The 27,080-nt window shown below is 38.1% G+C and overlaps 1 protein-coding gene across 2 annotated transcripts in view; it reads left to right on the plus strand.

The window, feature by feature from the left end:
• The window catches only part of LOC134001957 (cadherin-7-like), a 101,484-nt gene that overhangs the window by 30,399 nt on the left and 44,005 nt on the right, over window positions 1-27,080 (plus strand). Inside the window, exons 2-3 of one of the 2 annotated variants that reach the window (XM_062441165.1) lie at window positions 5,526-5,820; window positions 15,284-15,403. In XM_062441165.1, the coding sequence (XP_062297149.1) occupies window positions 5,526-5,820; window positions 15,284-15,403 (415 nt within the window). The remainder of the gene's footprint in view (window positions 1-5,525; window positions 5,821-15,283; window positions 15,404-27,080) is intronic. The other variant, XM_062441166.1, reaches the window with a different exon arrangement.

Here is a 27,080-nt window from a genome sequence, read left to right on the forward strand (position 1 = left end):
AACTTGAAATACCATTGTTATTTACGCTATAATGAGATGTTGACATTTACAAATAAATGGAAAGAAGAGTTTCAACAATAATCCTGTTGTAATATAAAAAGAAACGGTGTACAATAGGTGTTTGTCATTGCCCTGCAAAATAAACACCTACAGAGGCCAGAACTTAATTGAAGAGCACAGTAAACAATGAGCATGCACTCAGTGAAAAAATGTAATTTTTCTCAGTAATATATTTCATTAATAGCTGTATATTTTTGTGCTCTTAAGTGTAGGAAGGAAATTAATAATCATACAACATCATAAAGATCCTAGAAAACCATCAGCCAACACTAGAAAGGAAAGGAGAGGGCCGGCCTTTGCCCTGATTGTTCTCATCATAGTTAGCTGCTGACCTCGACTAAGGGATCACACTGTGGAAGTAATACAATGAGATATACTCCTGAATCCAAATGACGTGGCGTCCAGGAGGAAGATGTGTCGGCAGACTCTCTCTAAGCCTTACTCACCCCCCCGGGCGAAGTAGTTAAAAAGTGCCACAGTTGCAGGGTGTTGGGGGTTGGAGGAAATTTGCTTTGAGATGCAAAAGGCTCTGTCTGTTTTCTGGCTGTCATTGGTTATGTGCTGCTTCAGTGTAACGTAGAGTTCAGGAAAAATGTCTCAGGCTCCTTCAAGAAGCACAGACCAGTCCTACAAGGGTGCTGACAAGGACTTTCCAACTAATTGACAAGCCTCAGATTCTGTCCTTCTCCTGAAACAGTTGATCGGTTCCTTGAAATTGCGCAGAGACATCCAGTGTTCACGTGTTTTATGAGCTTGGAGATTAGTGGTGCCTGAAATTCTTGTGGGGTTGCTAGAGGAGTATGAGGCATTCAAGCCAAATATGAGAGCTGTGTTTGTATTCCCAACAGTGATTTGGTAGCATTCTTGGTGAAGATAATCCATTTTTACCAGTTTTGTTATTTTCAGGGACAAAATCTCAAGGCACAGCCAAGAAGTAGGTCCAGTTGTCCAGCTTGGTTGCTGCAGGATTGCATCTCTTTTTATTTGCAGATGATACAATACTGTTGGGGCTGTATGATGCATCCAGCACTAACACCACTAGTCTGCCAAAGGAGGCCAAAGCTAAGTATCCCTGAATGCGTTTTGCACCAACCGATGATGATATCGGAGATAAAGCTATTGTAAATGTAACTGTAGGACTGTTAATTTGTCGCTTCATTAAGTTTTAATATTCTCAGGTGAGAAAGTAACCATTGAGATTCCCAATGTGTTGTCAGTTTATTCAAATAACGACATCTACATGAGAAAAGAGGATATGTAGGCTGTATGATGTAGGATGCATGTTACATACATCTAGTGTCTTTTCTTAAATAAAATAAAAGCAATATAACAAATACATTCACAAATGCAAACTTTACACACATGAAACTCACTCTGTTGGGGGCCATTTACACTTCATGTCAAAGATTAACACATGGTTTACACCAACATATCAAATTCAAAAGTACTTAGTAGGCTTAATTTTTTTACAGCAAGTTATGATATACGCTGCCATGCTGCCGCTGGTAGACATTTCTTCCATGCACTCGTATTAATGTCACCACTGGTCTCTTATCTGCAGTCCCAATCAATCTCATTCGAAACTTCACACAGTCTGGCGGCTATGGAAGGGTAGACCGCTCCTTCTCCTTCTCATGGTAATCATTAAATTGACACTATCCGCCCGCCATACTCTCGAGATTATCAGCCAGTCTACGTTCGTCATCACCCTGGGGAGAACATGATCCGATGAACTGATCTGTGCAGCTCTTCTGTGATTTACCGCTGGATCTAATGTCTCTGCAGCATTTTGATATATGATATAATTCCTTTTGGAAGATAAATGTTGGTCTCACAGATGAAATCCAACAATTGTAGATGCCACATTAGTTTGTCTGAATGTAAAGTGAAGCTCCATGTTTTTACCGGACAGAATAACAGCGCTGCCTCTGGGGCTCTTTATGTACAGATATGACCACATTTCAATAAATATAAATGTATTAAAATGAACATATCAGTCAATATTGCATTTGTGTTACATAGATTTTATCATACAATACAGACTGAATAACATAATTTACTGCATCTCTAGGTTAATTAAGTTATTTTTTGTGGGGACAAAAGTGATAGTGGAGCTTTGAGATGAGATGAAGATGAGCTGCAGCTGTCAGCAGGCAGATTGATCGTACTGTGTCATCCTGTCCTCCGAAATTTGCACTTTTGAGTCCAACTTCCAAGTCTGAAACAGCAAGTGCGCAATTCCGAACATAGGCTTACTAGGTATTGAGAAAGGCCCTGTGTCATTTTGGCTTCAGTCGAAGCCTGGCACACTTCCTGGGAGCTCGATCCCCACCAGTCACCACTTCTTGTATCCGTCTTTCCAATTTAAAAGCCCTCTAGCATTTCATACACAGTCCAGCCATATACAAAGTTTGACCTAGTCTTGTTTTGTTGTTGTTAGGATTAATCATTAGCAGAGTGTACTTAATGCTCTACAGAAATCATTTGTCTCACTGCAATAAGCTTGAGGGTAAAAAGGCAAAGCAACAAGCTGGGAAAAGCTATTTTAGCAGACTGACAGATGGATGTAATCAACCGGATCCTTCCTTATTTTATTGTTTTGGATGCAGCAAGATTCAAAACACTTGGCAAATTGAGAACACCATTACAGGTTCAATTTAAGCTTTAAGTGCCCCTTTAACAGCAGATATTGAGGACCAGGAAAAGCATCCCCTTAAAAATCCACTAAGATTTGCTCTGAGGGCTTTGCTGTTAATTGAGGTGTTTTGTCATATTCAAGGTGATGAAGGAAAGACAGATGTTTGCACTCGGCTCAAAGTTGACTGTCGAAAACGGTCAAAACATATTTAAGACTTCTCTGTCCATCTCAGCCTGAAGAAATATGGCAGTTTCTGTGATCACACTGATGCTCGGCACATTGAAGGAGGTTGATGGCCATCAGACGGCTCCGACTTCAAACTGGATTATTCAGGGTTGGCTACTTGACATGGTCATTTAAATGCTCCGACAAACTTCAAGTGCTCTTTCTTCGGAGTTGTTCAAGGATTATTTTGTGGAGTTGTACTTTGAGTAGGGGCCTTAAAGTCATCTTTAAACTTGTAAACTTCTTCAGTGTTTTACACCCTGTCATAAGCAGAGGGTTGTTGTGGTGACTACAAAGGTTTAAAATAACAGCGTAGTCTGAGTTGTCACCCTTAATATCTGTGTATAAAACATTATAACAACTTCTCCTTTTATACTTACTACAACAAACGAAAATCTTTGTTCACAGTGGCAGCCCACTTTCTTTTGAGATTGAAAAGATTTCATTTGAAGATTTGAACTTGACCATCATTTGGTCTGCCACAAGTTTTAGAGAGGAACAGTACACATGCCCATCAAAAAGAACTGATCTGACAGTGTGGCTCTTGGTACATGACCTGAGCTCTTGCTTTTAATCCTCAGAGGGCAAAGACCTGTAAAATCCTTTTTTGATATCAGTAGTGGATAAACGTAAAGCTACGCTTTGCATGATGGCTGCTCTGAATGGCAATGAGAGGCAGCTGTAGAAAATAGTTGAGCTGTTATATCCAGATGTCATGTCATACAGTATGCCATCAAGAAACTGCACAGAGAGCATTCACATGTACCAAACCATTTATGTGCTCCTTTTATTCTAAAGGGCAGAAAATGGATGAAAAGAAGCTCAGCATGGGGCACTGAGACCAGCTTTCACTCAACCAAATACTCACTCACTGTTATTTAAGTGGCCGTTTGAATATTGGATTCTTCACTGTCATATGGCCACAGAAGTATATTCACCATATCACTTAAGAAAAGAGGCCAAACACACACTATGGGGTCTCAATAAAAGCTTTTCTAGTACAGCTTTTAAAATGCAATGCCAGTCTGGTTTTTTTCCCCCACACTTATTTGAAAGAGAAATGTTTTCATCTTGGCATTCCTAGTGACAGAAAACAAGTACAATGTATTGGTTTTTGGTGGATCTTTATTGGTTTCCTTTTACTTTTCATATGTAGTACATGTAACATTAGCTGTTGTAAGGTTTTATTTTGCATTTTGCTGAACGTTTTAATTAGAAATGTCTAATTTGATCATTTGTAACATTGCATTAGTTAACATGTAAAAGTGACATTACAGTGAGTGCCACCATTTCATTTCATTTCATTTCATATTATTCCATTATTTGTAGCAAAATGCAAATGGTTATGTGATTTTGTAACATAATTCACTCATGCATAAATGGTGCATATTTTGATCCTTTGATCTGATTTTGATGTTTGTCCAATAAACATGATGTGTATTTGCTTGTGTTGTGTGTGTGTGTGCTGTACAGTACATATGCAATGTCATGAGAGTGAGATTCACATGGTGTACACACAGAATATTTTACATAACATTTTCATTTCTAATAGTATTTAATGTTTGATATTTATAAAATGTATTAAGTTAGTGATGTTATATAAACTAAACCTACCAAGTTGAATCAATTTAGCACGTTATCTCTGAATAGATAATGTGATTTATAAAACTCATTTATGCAATCAATACTTAAAAATTGCTAGTAGAAAAATCCATTAACATTTGAACCATTTTGACATTTGAAAGCAGTAAAAACACCCTAATGAAACAAATTCAGCTCAATTTCAACATGATTTTGTAATCGCCCGACAAATACATCCCAATTAAAAGTCTAGCATGTCAGAATTATGTGTATTTTCCTGCCTAGTTTGACATCTTCTATGAATTGTTCATTGATGTTGACCAAAAGGACCATAGAGTGCTCTCTGGGTGTCTGGTGCACATATTTAAACAGCATCACACATACAGTAGTGTTTCTGTAGCCATAATTGACAATTTCTTGACCCTCCTCCACGATGACCTAAAATTTTGTGGATGGTCGAGAACAATCATCGGTCTGGGTCACACTTACAGTATAGTGTTTCCAGTCTCTTTAAGCCTGAAATTGTATGACTTTCCCTAGAGTGGCCCAGAATAAGTACTTTTTTTGCACATAGAGGGTGTTCCAGGTCAAATTTGACCCGTATTCATTCACTAGAGACGGTCAAATCAAGGTAAAGAGTAGTTATGTGGAATCTACAGATTGATGGTTTTAAAGGTTATAATGAAACATACTATTGCATCTTTCACTTTAAATAGAACTCATAGAAATTATTATGTATGTTTTGTTTAGATCATAATATAGTAAAAGACTGCTCTCTGAAACATTAATGAAGGATAAATCACTTCTTTATTAATGACTCATAAGGTATCTATGGATGCACTGTACATTTTTGTTTCATAATATAGAACTATTTATAAAGGGATACGTGGGCTGAATTAAATACCAAGAATGGTCAGAATAGAAATGGTCTTGCGTCATCACTATAACATGAAGGTTATTTTTGTGCCTTTCATGTATGACCGTCTTTACACTGAATGTTCTCTTTTTTTTTCTCTAACAGCTACACTCAGATGTGGACAAAGGAGATGGCAAGGTGAAGTATGTATTATCGGGGGAGGGCTCCACCTCCATTTTCACCATTGATGAGAACACGGGAGACATCCACGCCACAAAACGCCTCGATCGGGAAGCACAGGCCTACTACACGCTTCAAGCTCAAGCCGTAGACCGACTCACCAATTTACCCGTGGAGCCCAGGTCTGAGTTTGTGGTCAAGGTCCAGGACATCAATGATAATGAGCCCAAGTTTCTTGATGGACCGTACTTGGCAGGTGTGCCAGAGATGTCACCCTTAGGTAAGCTTTCCCATTTGTCTTGAACATAATCCCAACCCCCCCATCAACCCCACCGACCTATATTTTCTCCTCATCTCCATCCTTATACTCCATTCTTCTTTTCATCTCTCTCTCTCTCTCTCTCTCTCTCATACTCTTTCTTTCACTTGCACCCGCTCCAACATCTGCATTTAATCATTTTCCACCTCACTGAATTTGCCTTCATCTCTCTCAGTCTTTAGTTCTAGGGAGGGAATCTGGAAGTTTGCAATATTATTTATGTGCTAATCACATCGGGCCCGATTTATTAAAGAGGATGAAGCTCTAGTACACGGGCGCCACATCATTCGAGGCCGAGATTAAGCTATTTAAATTTGGGTATCCATTAGCAAGAGCATGAATGTTTATTGGAAACACTGGTGTCTTTGTCCTTTTCACTAAAATGCCGACAAAAAACACAATCATTGACCTTTCTCCATTTGACGTTTTTGAGCTTTCAAATACCTTCAATATAGTTTTTGAAAGCGTAATGATGTGCTGAACTGACAAAATGCCCTTGGAACTTTATACAAGGCCATGTCTATGTAGCTCATTTAGTAATTAAAAAGAACTCCATGAAAGACATTGAGAATGAAACAACAGAATCGGACAACAAAAGAGAGGGGGAAAAAAACAAATAAATAGTCAAAAAAAGTGTAAAAGATTAAATGAAAGAAATCAGGAAGTATTTGAAGCAGCCCCTAAATCTAATTACAGGCAACGATGAACAGATAGCCATGATTTAAAAAGTAGAAGGTTCAAAATTGTAGAAAATATTTGTTGTGCAGAACCAATGGTGGGAGCAGCTTCTTTCTGTTTTCTTTTCATTCTGAGAACAGCAAACAGATAAGTGCCAGATAACCACAGAGCTCCGTATGTTGTGGGAGTGAAAATTGGACACACATTTAAACTAGCAAACATTCAGAAGGTTATAAACAATAAGTTATTCAAAGAAAGCCATTTCAACTATTAAAAGCCTAGTTTAACATTTGAATTATTTGACATGTACAAAATATAATTAAGGGTTAGGGAGGGAGGGCGTTTAGCTATCAGAGATGTCTTATCTACCTTCTGTAAAGTGCTGTTCCAATTACTGATTGCTAACAAGAGTCTACAGTCGGCATCAGCATGCTAACATATGCATAATGACAGTGCTGACATATTGATATTTAGCAGTAATTTAGTATAAAGGCTGTGACTGATAGGACTCGCAATATCTTTGCAGCATAAACCAAAGTATTAGACAGATTAGAACTTTAATTTGATGAAAGTGCTCGATGAAAAGTCAGATGATTGCTACAGTTAAGAGAAATTATCCTGAGGGGAACATTAATGTCTGTATAATATACCATGGGAAAACATTCAATAGTGGTTGAGACATTTCCCTGGAAGTCAAAGATGTAAACCTCATGGTGGCACTCAAGGAGAAGACAGTCAGTTCATCCTCTGGAGACCACGAATGTCTGTATTAAATTTAACACATATAATGATAACTGCTAGATTTCAATAAAAAACTATAACATCAAGCTCATGGTGGCACTAAATGAAAAGTCAGAGGATCACCATAATGCAGGATTCATCCTCTGGAGACCGTAAATGTCTGTACAACATTAGAATTCATTGCAAACCAATCCATATCATAGTTGTTGAGATATTTCAGTCTGGAGCAAAGTGAAACCAACCAACAGAAAGACAGATAGACTGAAATTACCATCCCTAGAGCTAGCATGGCTAAAAAAACAAAAAACAACTATTGCAGTCTCAGTAGTAGGTTCTCCATCAATCACATTAACATTTATTCCTGCAAATATGTATTTTTCTCTGTCTGTTTTAAATACAGACCTGGAGGAATTCATCATATCAGACCCATCTTTAACTGCTTCGAGGTTTTGGATGGGTCACGCTCAAAATGCGAGTAAATGCAAATGACAACAACATCCTGAAGCCATTCAACTTAGCAGGTGTTATGAGCAACAAGACTGGACCGAAAGAGAGAGACTTCCCTCAATATTGACAAGGGAGGGGGTCCAAAGTAGGAGTTTTTCGGTTTACCGTTGACACTTCTAAAATTCTTTGAACATCTTTAGCAAGAATAGATGGGTAGCGCTGAGCATAACATGCTTTCACTATGCTATTTCATGGTGTCTTTTAAGTTAGCCAGACATAGCATATTGTAATGTGAAGACTGATGTACCTTCATTTACATATCTATCATTCCACATATTCCAGCACAGACCTTAAGGCTTGGAAATGTTGATGAATGATGCATGTTTAAAAAAGTGACTCAAGCAAACTTAAGGTCTGAATCAGGCTTAAGGCCATAGGTTGTTTTATTTTTTATTTTTTTATTTTTCTACAAATTGGGCTTCGATTTCACACTGGCCAATACTCACAGGTACCTGTCTGCTGAAAAAAAAAAAAAAGTCAGTTTGAGACAAATACATTTCTATCCATCCATTATCTTGCCACTTTGTAGTGGAAACACAGTAAGCAGAGCAGTACACACATCCTTAACTTCCCAGAGCTTCTCCGAGGGGTTCCCAAGGAGCTCTCCAGTGTGCTGGGAGCTGTGGTCTAATCACAAGTGAGCTGTGACTGATGGCACGGAGACGGAAATTAACTCGGGTGTCAGAGGACTAAAAAATAAAAAATAAAAAGAAGAGATATCTATCTTTCTCTTGGGGTGTTCCTGTTATTGATTAGTAGACATTTCATAAAACCTTGACGAGTTGTAGCCTTTCATAGTCAAATGTAATGATGCGCATGGTTTGAGAAAAGATTGAAAATAGTAATTGTAGGTGTTATAGACCCTCTAAACACAACATGGATTTCAATCTGCAGTGTAAACTATAATTTAATCACTTAGTCATCAATTTGTTACTCAATTTCAATGACCAGAACTTTAGTTAAATATACAATAAAAGTAAAACTGGTCTCATTAAGTGAGTAGCAGAGTGTTTTTAAAAAGTAATTTACCACTAAATCCACTTTTTTTCAGCCTGTGAATCCATTTTATTATCCTATCAATTGAATCTGGTCTCAGTTGTGTTCACTGCTTAATTGATTAATCCCGTATAACGCTGTCACATTCACTCAGAACAGCAAAGCCCTCTTATTAAGACAACACATACATAAATAATTTTTTTTTGGGCATCGTCCAGGGTTCATGGAAATGTAGTTTTACATAATAACTCCCAAAATAAGTTATGTTGCATGAGTGAAAGGCAAGCGGTTACGCCACTAGTCCGTTAATTAAAACTGAAATGGATGACTGAAAAATGTGGCCGAAGCATGTCCAGTGTAGGCGGGGGGTAAGATAAAGGGATGCCAGAGTAACTTAGAGTCAGAGCTGTCAGTGTCACGGGGGGGGGGAGTTGGGGGAGTGTGCTCTGGATCTAAATGAATTTTAGAATATGTGAAAGGGGTCATGTTAAAGCTAAAAACAGGGTGTTGCAGGAATTGGAGCTGTGAAAACTGACATATCGTCACCTTTTAGCTTACACTTTAGTTAGCAAACAGTTTATACATACAGAGCAATATTACACTTCATTTGGTGTCATGTTTCTGGCTAGCTAGCAAATGAAACTCCAATAGTCACTCTGCTTTTGGCTCCACAAACTCCTGCTTAAATGCTAGTCGCTAACTTTTATCTGCTGTTTAATTGTGGGAAGGTAGCGTACGTTGGGTTTTTGTAGCCTTTTCACTTAAACCGGCTATAGCCTACTATAAGTGCAGTGAGAATAAACCACAATAATCAGGTTTCAGGGTTTTACCAAGCACATTACACTCCCATATAAACACTAAGAACTGAAAAGCTGACTCTTTGCCTCAACAGATTTAAATTAGTGAAAACAATGGTGTTACCACTTTTTTTTTTGGTACCTTCAAAGTCAAAATGAAAATATCACCAGGCATACAGTGGCAATGGGACTCGCTCTAAGGGAAGCAGAGCTTTGCTTACAACACAGGCACGGAGATCTCCGAAGGATTACACAGCCGACTGTCAACGGGGGGTACAGAGCTCAGGCTTAAGGAACCAGAGGATTAGAGTACAAGGGCTTGGAGTCTCGTGTCCAACCCGAGATAAGGCAGCAACTTGGTACATCAACCGCTAAGGGGGATGCATTCACACCACGAGCGCCGAGACGCAGGGTCACCCTCGCCACTTTATTTACTCCGCCAGCTCCTGTGAAGGTCTTCATCACAAGTTGGGAGAACAACGGGAGAATAATGCATTGCTTCTCTTTGTAAATATCTGCTCAAAGCAATTATCAATGCAGTAAAGAACAGGGAAGGGCCAAGCACCTCTTGTCCTCAATAATTCCTTTATAGATGTCTTTAAATCATTAATGGTCACAGCTCTGCGCCGCTGATGAATGGGTTCAATTTAGAGGAAATCATGAATTTAATTAATTAAAGTAATTAGAGGCAGTGCTCGTCCATACACATGCGGACCTTATGGCCTGAGGATCTCAGAAGGCTTTTGTCTTAATCACGCCGGGGATGTCAAATAAAAGACAAGAGAGCTTGAGGACAGTTGGAGGTGTGACAGTCGTGAGCCTTGGCTCTCTCCTGCCGCACAGCGAAGGGCCAAAGGAGCAGTTTGAGGGCTCATTACAAGCATAGAGAATGTAATGTCAACCCAAGGCCACAGCTCTTGAATTTACTACTCACCAGTCCTATATCCAGCTGTCATTGTTCCTGTCTAATTCATGAGAGCGGAGATCAAGGATGGGATAGTCATTTAAATCTGGAAATGAATTGGTTCGGGGAAAAGGGATCTTCTATTGAGAGAAAGTCGTTTTTTGTTGTTTTTTTCAGTGCATTGGCATCATGTTAATTCCAATTTGCATTGCGTCCTATTAAAATAGATTTAAATGAAAGTTAAAAATGTTTAAGCACGCAGAAAACAAATAGGCAGTTAGTAACTTTATTTCTTTCTCTAATATAATTTCACTTGGCAATTTCAAATAAAAGTGAATTGAACTCTAAGAAATGATCCCTGCTTATCTGAAACAGTGGGGAGCAGGTGTGAATGTGCATGAATATAATCAACTTAATCAACGGTGGCAGCCTTGAATACTCATGAAGGCATTGCGAAATTACTAGGGCTTAAATGGAACGTGTTCAATTTTTTTAATATTGATTTCTTTTTTATCCAAAAGTGATGTATCATGCACATTTCCAAGTTTATATTTCTGTTCTGTGAGCTCTACTGGAATATCTTTGCATAATTTAAAGTCCAAAAAGCTCCTAATTTATCTTATACAGCCCTTTAGTTTAGTCTCTGTTTGAAACAGGCTGTTTTAGCTCCTGTCTCTTTAAGCCCCCCCCCCCCCCCCCCCCCTCCCTCCCTTCCTGATGAGCCCACTCTGCTCTGACTGGTTAGTTTCAGGAAGCTGGAGGCTACATAAACAATCAATAATTGTCTTTACTAAACTTCCCAAAAACATCCGGACGTGTCCGAGCCCGAATCCAATCCGAAATATACAAATATACAACATGAAGATCCTTGCGGGCATGTATGAACAATCTGATGCCATTTCGATGTGGAAATAGAGGTAACATTGCAAAGGAAATGTATAAAGCAGGTTGATGCCCTGACTTTTGACTTGCAGGCAGCATTTTTACATATGTTAACCGCAAGTTTTGGACTTTGACCATCTTTAAGATAGATGTCCAACATTATAAGAATACAGAAATAACAGATTTTTATTTTTTTTAAGCTTGATATATCCTCTTTAATATATTTGCCAATCAATTTTCAAGTTACAGACTTGGTTTCAAATTTCTTCTCTTCATATAACATGGAAAATATTAGGTTTTTTATTGTTCTTCACTAGAATCAGAATCTTCTCAAATACATCTGTACATGTTTGAACCTGAATCCAATCTGAACTTATACTTGAACAACCTTGTGGGCATGTGCAAACAATGTGATATAATTTCGATGAGGAAGTAGAGGTAATATATTGCAAACAAATTGTTCATGCTGAAGTCCTGGCTTTTGACTTGCAGGCAGCATTTTTACATGCATTCACCTCAAGTTGTGGAACTTTGACAATGTTTAATATACACGTCTGACATGAGAATACGAAAATAACAGGGAAAATAGCATGATATATCCCCATATAATATATATGCACTTAGCAATTCAATTTTCTTTCTCCTCTTATAGCATGGAAAATATTAGGTTTTACTACTCCATGCAGAAGATGGCCATTCATTTGAAAACAAATACAGCTTGTATTAATATAAAAGTTATAAGTCACATTCTGGGTCACATCCCTCAAAACAAATAGGCAACAAATTTGCATTGTGAGTGTTCACTCGGATATGCATATTGTACTTGACAGTTGGATGCAGCCTAGTATATGCAAGCGGCGGGAAGAATACCTGTCTCCCATTCAAATTACGCATGCCACATTTATTTTCATTACTAGCAGATGACAGTTGCTCATCCAAGATACAGAATTGATTAGGAAACCTGTTTTGTACACAGCTGCAGCGAATAAATAAAAAATGTGAAGATCTGATCCATCATGTGGATGAAGACGGACAAATATTGAAAGGACACAGACAGGGCAAATTGAGTAGCAGATGACAGCCTTGTGGAGCGGAAAGAATCCATTCAAATTTCCGGGTGTTCATCCATTTTTTAAATTTATTTATTTATTTTTGTTTTTGTTTTTGACAGTCAGGTCACACAGCTTGTATTACCGTTCATACTGACAATATTGTCAGAAGCTGAAAACTGTAGAAAACAGCTAAAAAAAAATTAAAATAAATATATGTATACATCTTTAAAAACTGTCGGGGTCCATATTGAATGTTAATGTACAACCTCGTCTAGTGAGCCTTGTGTGAAGTGATTTTAACTATCAACCTGTTATAGAGATTTAGATGTCGCCTGAGTTCTCTTTCACACAGCCACCCTTTGACCTTGCTGTTTTAAACTACCTGTAATATAGCCTGTCATGACTAAGAGGTGATGATATAATCTAGGTGTCCTTCTACAACCGGCCTGGTGATAACTTCTCCACCTTCACCGACCGAGCTTCTTTTTTTTTTTTTCTTTTTTTTTTTCAATTATACTGTTCACTTTCAGGGCCAGAGCCTGTTAATTCTTCTTTATGACCAGAATGGAGGAGTGTAATCTTCAATTTCCATGATCACTTCATTCTGTAAAAGCCTGTAAAATACATCTCATGCAAGAAAGTGAGATTTTTATTAGGATGTTTGCTTCAGAGTAAAATATCACCAACTTGTAACACACTTCCTGTCATGTGCTACAATATAGGCTCAGGCTTAGCCAGATATGTGCAGCTAGCCATTAAAGTGAAATATTCTAGCATAAACCAGCCATTAATCTGACCTACTGGAAAAAGCATGCTCGGAAAATGGTGTTTTTTTCATGTTCAAGGTTATTTCAACAATGTCTATTGTTGATGATTTCACCGCTGCTAAGTGTGAGACTATAGGCGTCGGCTTTAAGACCAACGCTGACGCATTTACAGTCCAAGAGCAAAAAATATCCTAGATCAAACAGCTTTTTCCTCTCTGTTATCAGAAGGATATACATTCTTTGACCTGAAATGAGCCCAGTTGGAGCAACAAGGCTCATTTATACCATAATGAATGACCAATTGAAATTGATTGGCACTGATTGTCACTGATTATATTTTTTCTCTGAACTCCTCAAACTTTTTTCAGCCTTACCTACAGAGCCACAGCTGTCAGCTTGAGTCACATCAACCGTGTTCAGTGGGTAAATTTAAAGGGAAATGCATAAGGAGTCATGTCTGATGTCTCCTTTTTCTGCCTCCGAGGAAGAGTGGGGGAGGACATTACTGTACTGCACGAAGAGACAACAGTTGTCAGTTGTCAGGAGAGTTCACAGTGGAGTTTGAAAACTAATTTTCTTTCTCTAAGATTGGGGGGGAAGTTTGAGGATTTTGAGACATTACAGTACTGGGCACTTTTGCAAAATCTGGTACTGTATCTTGGATTCTGTAATTATATCTGTATTATTCTGCTGCATAAAGTCAGTTTTTCCCTGGTGATATGAATACATACATATAATAACTAATATCTCTAAACTGTGATGCAATTTAACATAAATATAACATTAATTTTACCCTGTAGTCAGCCCACAGTCTTGATTCAGTATCTTAACATTGTGTTAATCAAATTAAGGCTAACTTGCCAATTATGTTATTCTAATGCATGAATTTGTACATGTTGCTAATTGCTAATTGTACAACTAATGGCAAAGAAAAGCTGCTTTAGATACCAATTAGCTCGGAGTAAATTACACATTCATTTGTGGTATTTTAAGGGATTCTTGTTTCATTAAGGTATATTGAAATTGTATTGCTTTACTTATAGCACTACAATTCATCCATCCAACTGTCTAAAAATATAACAGAACATTCTGTTTGTGCTACAAGGCTTCATTCCTGCCTCTCACCTTCAGTCATCCTTTCATTTTCATGTTTCCAATTTTCTCCAGAAACAGCTTGTGAAACTTAAATCAGTAAATGGATGAGTTAACATCACGCTGCATGCACGCTAACATTTAAGATTTAAACTGGGAAAATAAAATAAGACTTTTTTTAAAAATAGTGAATGGAAGAGGGGAAAAAAGGGTTTTTTTCTGATTTTTTTTTGTCATAAAATTATTTTGATTCTTCATGAAGCTACATCTCAGATTCAATGTCGTCCTATGACTTTGCTGGAGGACAAATTCAAACTCTTTTACTCTTCTGAAACACAAAGGAAAAAAAAAAGGTAGCACTTTTGGGATTAGCATGATATGAAATACATTATAATTTAGCTTTGTCCTTTTTTTGGGAGGGGGTGAAGTGTCTCTTTAACATGCACAGATGGGTTGCAGAACCCATTTGGCTGCTGAATTTGAATCAACAGATTGTAGCTATACCCACAAAAGATGATCTGCGGGTGGGAAATGGAAACAATGGCAACAAAATGATCTCTAAAGGCAAGGAGCTACACTTTAATCCTGCTGAAACCATTCCCTGCAAATGATGGCAACAACTGAAAGTGTTTGTTTGTTTGTTTGTTTGGCTGCGTTTGAGGCTGAGAGCCAGTACACATCACACGTCAGATCTTTTGGTGTTGCTGAAGGTTTCAATGAAATACTGCTTTAAACCCACTGTGTCATTCTGCATGAAAATAAAACTCCATACAAAACTAAAGTAAACAGCAGTACCAACAAAGAAAGACATTGTAGTGACTAATGACTAATGAGATTATTTACCGCCTCAGAAGTAACATTTTCAATGCTTTCTCCCTTTTCTCCCTGCCTTTCAAGTAGAATTTGTCACACACGCTGCTGATATGATAACTATTTCCACATTTAGCTCGGTTTGACTTGGTTTGTGGATGTTGTCTTGGAAACTAATGAAGGGCTGTCTGCTCACAGGAACCATGGTGGTGCAAGTGGCAGCCACAGATGCAGATGACCCCACGTATGGGAACAGCGCCAGAGTAGTCTACAGCATCATCCACGGACAGCCTTACTTCTCAGTGGAGCCCAAGACTGGTAGGTGCAACATTTTGTCAGACGTAAGTGGTGGATTAACAGCACAGATGTGACTTCGGTGTGACATTTAAAGGCTTTGAAAACATACAATACATTCACATTTCCAAAAAGCTTCTCACTAGAAATAAGGACATACAATTTTCTGCAAAGTCTTCTGAGTGTGATAGATTTTTTAAACATTTCTGTTACAATATTTCACATGAGAGACTTCAGTATTTGTGCTTTCAGTTTTAAAGTGGTTGGAGCTCAGTTGAAAAAGGTGATGTCAAGTATCCTCATGCACCAATCAGACTTGTGAATGAGAATGTGCAGAGGGAGTTTTTGGGTTGTTTCCTTATATTGGCAGACTGCTGTCAACCAAACCAACCAAACAACACCCACAACTATAAAGAGATTTAGAGCTTAAAATTTCATGAATAATAACTATAAATTTAACTAATACATTTTTTTTCTAACTTTAACTTTGATTGTTGCTCATTTAGACATAAACTGGAGATTTTAAACCAACATTTTTTAAGTCTATGCAACAGAAAACAAACATACCTCCTGGTAAAGTTACGCACGGTTTAGTTCTTGTTTTATCTTTGTGGTAAAACCATTAAAATATTGATCTGTGACATGATAAATATTTAGTGACTCAGTAACACAGCCTATGTCTATATAAGTTTCCCAGCAGTAGCCTCCATAAATGACCAAGTGAGGCTGTAGCAGTAAAACAGAAGCAGGAATAATTCAACTTTTTATTTGTAAGAGAAAAGAATGTGTTTATTTTTCATTTTATGGTGTCACTATAAGCACTGCTCATACTCACGCTTCCTTTCAGTGACTTGACGCTGACCATTGACACCTTTGTTTTACCATCAACAAGTCAAAGGACGAAGTTGCAAAGATTGCAGGCGACAACTGAATTCTATCAGGTATTGTCGCTCGGCACAGTAAAGATAGCAGCAATTAAATTTGAAAACAGTGAGAAAAAATCCTGAGAAAAGGGCTAAAATAAGCTGCAAGGCAAGATGATGTGAGGTGGGTTGTTGATTTGTCGGGCATTTTATTCTGAGAAGTGCAGCGGCAGTCCTCGCTGCATCTTCATAGCCGGCTCATTAGCCACTGCCCTGTCGAGGCTCGGCTACTTCATGCAAAGCAATCTTGGTTGAAAACAGAAAAATATGGGCCATCCCACGATATTAGGCTTCATCGTCTACTTCGAGAGCAACACATACACACATGTTATGAATGTAGTTCTAATTCATGAACTAGTGACAGCCACTGCAATGCAGGGATTTATGTTGTTTATTTTTCCACAGTCAGGCAGACACAGAAATAAGGAGGACAAGAAAAACTCCACATCGACCTGTGAAGGTTCACTGTTAACATTCAATAACCACTGTGAGAAAATGGACAATTCAAGCAAAAATGAATACACACATATATACCACAAGGAATAAAATGACTGCATACTGTGCTGGCATTTTAGATGTTGTGTCTGAGGAGGGAAAAGATGTTGTGATCATCAGAATTTCAGCACACTTAGCTGAGAAGCCTGCACCACTATCACAGAATTTCTATGTTGTTTTTCACATTCTAGAGACCTTCCGCTAATGAAGCCTCCCGCTGAAGCTTTCATTAGCGAACATTTCCATGTTTCCGTGTTTTTGGTTCAAACATTTACATGTTTTATACGCTCTAAATGAAAAACTTCCTCATGGATACTCTTTAAGCTCCAACAGTTCCACAGGGAGCGCTGAGGCTGAAAATCTTTGATTTTAAGTGAAGGGTTCCTCGTAGTTGCTTAGAAGCTAAAAAAGAAAAAAAAGTCTGGGGGCTAATTAATGTGTTAAAACTCTGTGATCACTTTCTTTAAGATGAGTTTGGACTGAAACTTGTGAATTTGATGTTAAACATTTTTCCCAGTTCCTTTCCTGTAATATCGTATTCAGTGTAATTTAGCTGATCTCCAAACACCCTGCCTCGAAAGACACTGTTTATTATTATCTGGTCTATCTCTTACGGCCATCATTAAGCACAAAAATAATTGTTTAATATTTGTCTTTGTCTGGATTCAGCTGTATTTTGCCTAAAGTAGACCATTTCAGTCCATGTGACTTAATATATAAACATTTTGTAAAACCATCCATCTCTTGAATAATTTCTCTTTTTTAATCAACTGATACCACAATTTCTGAAAAAATCTCTAAAAGTCTTTCATCTTCATCAAAATGTTCCTGACAAGTTGTCTTATTTGACTAAATCAATGGAGCATTGCATTTCTCCAGGAAAGATCCCACAGAGTCACTATATTTGCACAAATGAAATGCTGCTGCTGGGTCGGACGTCTTCTCTGACAGGACAAGCTGACACTTGAAAGTGATCTACACAACTGTCAGCTAAAGTTAGCTATTAGACTAAACCTTTGATATTCTGACTCTCTCAGCCCTTCAACCTGATTAATAAACTTTTTGTACACTTGGGGGCAACAAGCTGTAAACGCTGATATATTACGATATGATATGATACAAAATACTTTATTAATCATGGCGGATTAATAAAGTATTTTATCATCATCAAAATTCATTTGTGGTCATATGTTCATCAAATGCCACCAAACTTTAGTTTACTCTTATTTTAGCTCTGCTTTGGGTTTCCACCAACTCCTGAGGTACATATCTTTCGTCTTTAGTTGCTAAATGCTCGACTTTGTTTAGCAGCTAAATGCTAATGTTGTCTGCCGTTTGATGCTTGGCAGGTAGCAGGTAGCAGGTAGCAGGTAGCAGGTAGCGTATGTCAGGTTTATCAATGCTCTTTTGCTGAAAACTGCTGATTTGGAAACAAACTTGTGTTGAAAAATGCTACAACAGTACGTAGTGTTTTAGCATTTAGCTTTAGTGCTTCGGCAATAATTCTCAGTGGGTTTGTCACTTTCACATTATACACAGTCATTTCATCTCTTGTTAAGTTCAAATATTGATTAGAGCAGCTTTAAGTGATTAAAGTATACAATACAAATTATTTGAATTGTAATCTTTGCAGCCATTTGTTCACTTTAAGTGTCCAAAATTGCTTACTGCAGCTTTAATCATAAGACCTTAAGCTCACAAATAAATCTCACTCTTTCTGGAGGACAATGGCTGCTTTATTAAGCTCTGAAACAACCAGGCACACACACATAGACACACACCTAAATGTGCACCCATTTTGGCCCCCAGCCAGCCCCTCGTCTTTCTGCTGCCCATCTCTACCTGACCACGACTGATTACGCTTGGCTCTCATTCCATTCACATAGATGGTGATTGGATCTCGTGGTTATGAGATGCAATATTGGTGTCAAAATTGAATAGCATGCATGGCCCTCGGAGAGGTGTGACTCCATGTGGGACTTGACGCAGGGAAGCATAGAGACATGTTCTCTTGTTTGACAGGGCTAACTTTAATAACCCCCTCTACAACCCACTGTAAAAAGACGGCTTACAGAAGAGTTACAGTCAAGGGAGACATCCTGCACGCTTTTATAGCAGCACTGTTATTGCCTAGAAGTCTCTAATGGTTTCTTTTTTTTCTTCAGATTCTTTCCTCTTATATTGCTCTTTTTTTTAAAGTCACAACTGTAATTGAGAGAAAAATTAGGATGTGTTCACTTGGTTACCTTCGTCTTCATCTTCATTTAGTTACCTTTCAGGAAGAGCTACCTCAGGGAAATAAAAATGTATGCTCTACTAAAAATGCTCTGCTAGTTTCCTGAAAAATTCAGGATCTTGTTGTGTCATCAGTTTTGAACACTAAAACATTTTATACTGTCTATTAAAAATTCACAACAGTGATTTTTCTATTATGAAGTTTGTCATAAAGTATCAGTTATTTATTAAGATATCTGTGATCCTTTTTCTGCTGCGTCTAATATCCAGCAGAAGATTCTATAAAACTGACGCAGGACTGATGGAAATTTGACCACTTGCCTCTGGCTGTTCAAAGATCTTTAACAAAGTTTGCGAGAACACTTGAACCCATCGATGAGTCTCGAGTGAGACTTCATGACACCAATACCAATTAGAGCGAGAGCAGACATTTACTCAAGTGATGTTCAAACAGCATGTCTGCCGCATAAAGTCCCCATTACTCTCATATCATGCCTTTTTTTCCCTCTAACCTATTCAGCTCAATGACCAGGACTCATACTTTCACAGCTTTAGATGATGACGTGTTTTTCATTAAGCTAAGTGGATTCTTTAAATCCCAAGGTTGATATTTCAAAAGCTTTAATGGGTTATGATTGCTTACTGTAAGTGGCCTCTGTTCTCATACAGTAGCTTGTGCTGCTAACCAGAGTATCTGCTACATGCTGAGAAGCAGTTTTTTTTTGTTGTTTTTTTTTTTATCAGCGTGGTAGATGAGACACGATATAGACATTTCGTCAAATGTCAGTATACCTACAGTCTGAGTTATGTATTGAGCTGTCAGTGTGCTCAAAGCGTTTATCTTTGCACCCTCAGATCTGAAGAGTGACAGTCACTTACATGCACATATAGACATTTGATTGCATCTTGACAGTATTTTGCTCTTTTTTTCCTATCACATAAAAGTTTAGTACAGTTCATAAAGTATCTGTGCTGAAAAATGTCAAATATTGCAACACATAATATGCTTGTACAGTAGTTATTTTTTAAAGGGGATGAATGCAGTACCACTCAAATGTTTGGACACACTTTCTTATTCAAGGGAATGGGAAGGTGTGTCCAAACTTTTGACCGATACTGCATATATATATTCTAAACATTCATTTTTGTATTTTACTGGCCAAGTTATATTTAAAGCTGCACTTTTAGAGAAGATAAAAGTGAAAATAAGAAGTTAAAGTCCTAAGCAACACAACATATTTCAATACTCTCATGGGTTTTGTTGTTATAGCCTTACATCTTTTGGTATTAGTAGCTTAGGGTGGCTAATGTTGGCTAAAGATATATATTGCTTTATAACTCACATTACTGCTTTAGTAAGCTGAATATATTTATGACTCTTCTCTACCTGTACTAATGTTACATTAGTTTTAGTATTAGCTACTTGTTGGTTCAAAGGCTGCTGATTAGCAAAAGTTGCATAGCCTAAAATAACATGAGTACATTATAATCCAGTACAATAGTCCTGCAAAAAGTAGCATAGAATGAAATCATGTCAAGTACTTTAAAGGGGAATTGAGTATCTCTGAATAGGCCTCACAAAATGAGCTTGTAGTGAGGATAATTCAGTGAATGGCGTTACATTTTTCTGGTGCCTGCCTTCTGTACCGACTGGCTGGTAACCAGACCACACTGTTGGCATTAACTGTTGGTTTTTAACATATTGTCAATACCACAAGCCTTACAGAATACACCACAAGGGTGAGGCACTAGCTTTTAGTTGCCCACGATTGAGTGTTGTGGGATGAGCGTTGTGCCTCTGTCTTTGCTAGTTACTAATTAGTCCCATTTGCAGCACACGCCTGGGCCATAGCAGAGGGTGACTTTGACGAAGTGCCTGTGCTGAAATACACTCTAAGCTCCACGCTGCAATACTGCACTAGCGATTAAGTGGCAGAGGGGCTAATGGTCAGGGGGGAAGAGGATGTGTGTGACCCGGTGTTAGGTGGGTAGTATCCTTGCTCTCCTTCGTATAACAAGTCTCTTTACTCCAGTTTATAATCCCAAATTGAATCTACAAGGTGCCCTTGGGAAAAGTTCTTAATCCTGAATAGCTCCAATCATTTCCAAGCAAAGCATAATGTTGGCGAAATACATAAGTTGCCGCACCTAAAGTTGCCCAGTTAAGACAGCATTTTGTAATATATTGATTGATAGCTTGTAGTTTAGTTTGAAGGTGAAGCTGAAATGCTGTTAAGGACTGTGTTGTAATTGATAGCAGGCTCAGGGAGGTTTGAACAGCTGCCTCCAGCTCCATACACCTCGGCGATTTGGCAAGTCCTTTACAGACAATTATCCGTGCACATTAACACTGCTAAGCATGCATGCATGCATACTCACAAACCTCAATGGCTGGAATAACAAGAGGAGAATTTAGTTAGTAAATGCCAGGTGTCTGAATGAGAGGATTAATTACATTCTGAAGGGGGTCTTTAAGATGTGACATGGCTTGCCTCTCTAAATGACACAAGTATGACATCTGAATATGACAGGTAATCAGGTGATTGCGGGCTGGGCGTTCTGTGCTTTGTCTCTTCTTGCTTGTTGGACCATGATGTCTGAGAATCTAATTAAACTGAAAATAGTCTAATAAAAGAAAAGACCAAATCCAATCCCCCTATGCAGTCTTTTAGCTGCTCTGGCTCATCACATGTGAAATTTCAATGCTGAGGTCAGGAGGAGTCGGTTCGCTGTGATCAGCCTGTGATTAAGATATTAGCGCAGCCTTTTTTCCTCAACCTTGTGTGTTTTCTATACCTCCTCCTTTTAAAAGTGTGTGTCGTTGTGGCTCCGTACAAGATCTTTGTTGTGGTGACTGCACTAAATCGAGAACATTACAGCTGAAGGCTAGATATAAATCTGGCTGCCTCCTGCTGTTCGGACAGGTAATATAGAGAGGGGGGGGGGGGTGCAAGTTTTAAATTCTAATCACAAACAACAAACACTCGAACGTGTGCACAGACGAACACACTTCATCTCAGCTTAACATTACAAATGAATGGACCCTGTCTTCTATAATATGTTCGACATAATGATACATTTCTGCAACACATAGGTCCTTTGTACTGTAGCATCATGTGGCCCTTTTCACAATTGTGACCAGTGATTAGAGCATGATGCTTGAATGTCACTCAGTAATGAACTACCAGGGCTGGAGGTTTTATTCCCTGCTTGTATGACCTGTTTTTGTGTTACGGTTACGGGATCTATTCCTTGTAAGTGGACTGCCCGAGGCTTCCGCAAATCACATACTGGTCCCTTCATGTTTAAGTGTTCATCACCTTCATCAGTACCTCTCAGAGCTACATGGAGAGCCAGAGGGTTCCTCCAAAGTCTGCACTTTTATTTCCTCTTCCCAAGACAAATGTCAAGTATCTGGGCTTTAGCAGGGAGCACGGCCCACCCGTCTGCCGCCAGTGGTGTGGAGACAGCAAGATAAATGCACGGCTACAATGCGTCTGGCTTGCACCGGAGGCAAGGAGTCACGGCACACAATACGAGGCCGTGCTGTGATAGCGACAGAAGGATTTTAATCATCGCCTCTCCCCAGGAATGACACCAGCGCCGCACAGGGTAACAGAGATAGAGCATGAGGGGGCTGGCACCCAGCAGACAAACAACAGCCTCGCAACACAGTCGTGTGGATTAGCAGTGTCGCTCTGTGAGAAGTATGTGTGCGTCTGGCCAGGCGGGAGGAGAAACATGTCTCTGTTTTTTTTTTTTTTTTCTTAGCGTGCTGGAATCAGGATTCATGGCATCATTAACCACAGCCAATATCTCTCAGGCTCCAACACGCCAAGCTGATATTAAATTAGTATATCAATTGTGTGTGAAGCCTTTCTTTGGTTTAGTGAGAGCATTCATTTTTCTCACTGAGCCCTTCCTCCCATGAAAAAAACAACACAGTAGGTCATAGTAGCAGTCGCCAAAAATGACCTGTAGTTACATTTGAGTGACAGACGATATCGAACGGTCATAGTAATTATCAGAAGTGGCGCGGTTCAGATGAAAGGCACAGCTTTTTAAAAAAACATAACTATGATTATCATGGTGTTTGCTGTTGCCATGACGATGGAGAAAGGCTGCCTAACTTTAAGGAAGTAGTGACTTTTCAACACGTTTCAAATGATCAGTTTAACCCAAACCATGATATTTACCTCATCCTAACCAAGTGGGTTTTGTGCCTAAACCTAACCAGACCTTAACCACAGCATTGCCACATCATAAAACATCATTATTTTATTAGCAGTGTTTTGATAAATGATGCTGTCCTGCCGATTATTGCTGATAGAGGCGGCGGTTCTGGAGTGCATGGTCAAATGACCTGTGTGTCCATTTAAATTGGAGGACTTATCGGCCTCATTGCTGTCGGCACAAACCCGACATCTTTTTTTCTTCTAGTTTATCTCACCTTTCAGGAGCCATCCATTACAGCTGTTATTATAATCCAACCATTATCCAGCTTTTTCCTCTTAAGCTTTACTTCTCCCGAATGTTTAAAGATGCCTCTTTTAAGTCTTAGACATGCATGCTTTTTGTCCCTATGGTGATGTTGTATGGAGTGCAGAACAGACAACGTTTTGTTCTGTTTGTGTATAGCTAGCATTAAGGGAGCCTTGCTTGGATTGAAGGCTTGAAGTAACCTTTCTGATGCAACTCAGTAAACAGGGTTCACAGGTGTCACTGCAGCAGACACCAGAGCAGTGGTAGTGCTCTTTAATTGGCTACAAGGTTACACTGTGAAAGAAGCAACAGAAAACTGATGAATGGATGGATGGAGGAGGGATGCAAGGGATAAACAGAGCAGATGGGTGAATATCCACAATACAGAAATAGATGACTAAATTCTAAGCATAAAAGCATTAGGCTTTAAAAAAGGGGAAAAAAGAAACAGATGACATGTTTTGACTTTGTCGTTGAGGCTTAACTGAAGCGTAGAGAAAAGCAGCCTTTTTTTCTCCCCAGTGCTTTATGACAACGTCCCACTGTTATTTGATGCAGGGCATAAATGGCATGTTTTGTAGAGCAACAGCAAAAGAGTATTGCTTTATTGACCACCATTATCCCCACTGTAAGCCCACTGGCAGAGACTTTGGAGAAAAGAAGTGTACAGCTCACTATAATTTAGCTAACTGAGCCATTTAGTCAGAGCAGCCAATAACAGTTTTCAGCTGCAGTGACTGTAATGACATTAATAAAGGATGGCAGAGAGAGAGAGAAAATTAAACACTTAATGGAATTATTTATTTTTCAAGTACAGCCAGAATTGATGGGCATCTTCATTTGTCTCTCTTTTGATCCACTTTTTTTTTGTGTCTTTCTTCCCTTGTTCCTAAATTAAGCTCAGTTTCATTGCTCAGTGTGTGCGTATTCATGCCAGATTTTAAAATTATCGTTCAGGTTAAAGCATGAAAAAAAAGGAAAAAAGAAAAGTGGTTTGTTGCAGTGATTAGGATTGTGGTTTCATTATAGGGAGGAAATAAATGTTTTAGCCAATAAAAGTAAAGTGACGATGCTTTAAAAAGAAATTTTGCAATGAGTAGTTTTTATTTATCAAAGTGCAATAAACAGAAAAAGAACTAAATCAAATCAATATTCACTTATCTATTCACCAATTCTCCTTAGTACACAGTTTTTTAATGGTAGACAGGTTGTTCGTGTCGTTGTGATAAAGTTCTCACAGTTCTTCTTCTTCTGTCTCTTCACATAAACCTAGACTGACTCCATGATGTTGAGATCGGGACTCTGTGGGGGGACAAACCATCTGTTTCAGGACTTCTTGTTCCGCTTGTTTCTAAAGATAGTCGCAATTGATGTATTGTATCTTCTAATTGTCAAAAGAAAACATACAGACATCAAACATCTAGATCCTTCCTCACAATTGTAAATTTAGACTTTTTCTTCGGTGTCATATGGAAACAAACAGGAAACACTCAAGAATAAGATATTAAGGGTTAAGAATTACAATAAATAGTTATTAAACACACTATGCATATAATAAATATTTAATAAAATGAAATAAATTATAGATATATGGTTAAATCTTACTATAACTCTCTACTGGGTCGAGGTGATGAAGACCAATATTCACAGTACAAGTCATGATATATACACAATGTTAAAATTGATGTGGCATGTAAAAAAAAAAAAGTGTTCATACTCAAGGATGTCTACTTCAAATATAAATGGCAGACTTACAGATATTCAGCTTATTTTAATACTATATGTCCTTTGGTTGTCAGCTAGTAAGTGAGTTATTTGATCCCTCTGTTAGCAAAGACATTGAACACATGGAAAAAAAGTTACAAAGCTAAAACATTAACTTGAAATGTCAATATTGTATGAAAACATTACCACAGGAAATCATGCAAGGGCAAGTGAAGCTTAAATAATGTACAAAGATCCTTGGAATTAACACAACTACCTCAATAAATCAAGCAGAGCAGAGCTCAAATATAACAGTAAACAACACAGTGATAAAATAGAATAAATGGAAACACATTGGAGCCACTAAGCTCTATCACATAATTTCTATTAACTGCTGTTTTAAAAGCTTTAATGAATTAATCGATAAACATCACTTTAAAGCATTCTATTAAAAATAATATTCCCATAGACAAATTGAGCATCAACAATCACTAATTAACCACAAATTGTTCAATAAAAAATATAAATACATTTTTTTAAAATATTCAATTAAAGCACCAACAATTAATTTAAGACTTGAGCACTGAAATGGATCAGAGCCTTTCACAAATAGGATATATGGAAAAATGCAAGGCGGTCCTTCCATTGTACAAAAAACAATTTAAGCAAATACTAAATAGATTATATTATATGCCGTCACAGCTATACAAAATGGCCATAAAGGATGACAGTAAGTGTATAAAATGTGGTGCTGCTGAAGGAACTCTGCTCCATCTGTTGCGGGACTGCAATATAATAAAAAGATCTTCAGTTTGGTTTGGCATAACAAAGCAAGTAATGATCCACACTAATATAGCCATTCCACTCACACCACAATCATGTATACGGGGAAGATTTGCATAATTTCAGCTGTAAGAACAAAAAGATCCTTTTATCGCTATGTATGGTCACAAAGAAGGTAATTATGAATAACTGGATTGTTTTTAAATGCGCCAACTCAGAAAGAATGGTTCACTGAAGCAATAGACATGATAAAGTTAGAAAAGGTAGCTCTATTTTTAAATGAAGTTAATAATTGTTGTCTTATTTCTCTGTCAGTGCTGCTCCAGAGTATTAATATTGCATGTTACCTGCGCTGTAAGATATAAGTAGAGTGAGAATTAAAGGACAGTAATAATGTTAATGACTGATATAGTTTAAAGGGTTGGTTCAGATTTACAGATTTGTTTGGGAAGGGCTAGAAATGGTTGGACTCACTTGTTTGTTAATTGTCTGATTGTATTTTTGTGAATCCATACTTATATTTTTATATGCAAATGTAAATACATTTTGGCCAAAAATCTGAGCTTAGTCACTGGCTCCATGCACCATATAGGCCTGTCACGATAACTGCTTTTATTGGACGATATATATTGTCTCAGAAATTATCACGATAGACGATATTATTGTCATTTGAAGATCATTTTATACCAATGAAATGATAATATAATAGCATAATAATGCAAGGAGGGGGGTGGGGATTGGAGAGTGGGCGCTACACTTCTGTAAAAACATAGCCTTCCATTAGGCGCCAGGACAGAGTTATTTACTTTTAAATCCATATAAGCGGCGCCACTCGCTTCTGTAGTCTCCACTCAGGATGAGCACAGTGAGGAACGGAGGACACTACTCACTTAGCCAATGTGACATGAATAGCCTCTTAGCTGCTAATGTGAAGTGTGGCAATACTGAGGTAAAAAAAAAAAAGATCAAAGTCCTGTCCATGTATCATATGATAAGTCCATATATAGACACAATGATGTTGATAATTACGTTATTGCAGGATAAGTCGATAACGTAATTATTGTGACAGGCCTAGCACT

Source organism: Scomber scombrus, chromosome 20, assembly GCF_963691925.1.
Source record: "Scomber scombrus chromosome 20, fScoSco1.1, whole genome shotgun sequence".
Lineage (NCBI taxonomy): Eukaryota > Metazoa > Chordata > Actinopteri > Scombriformes > Scombridae > Scomber > Scomber scombrus.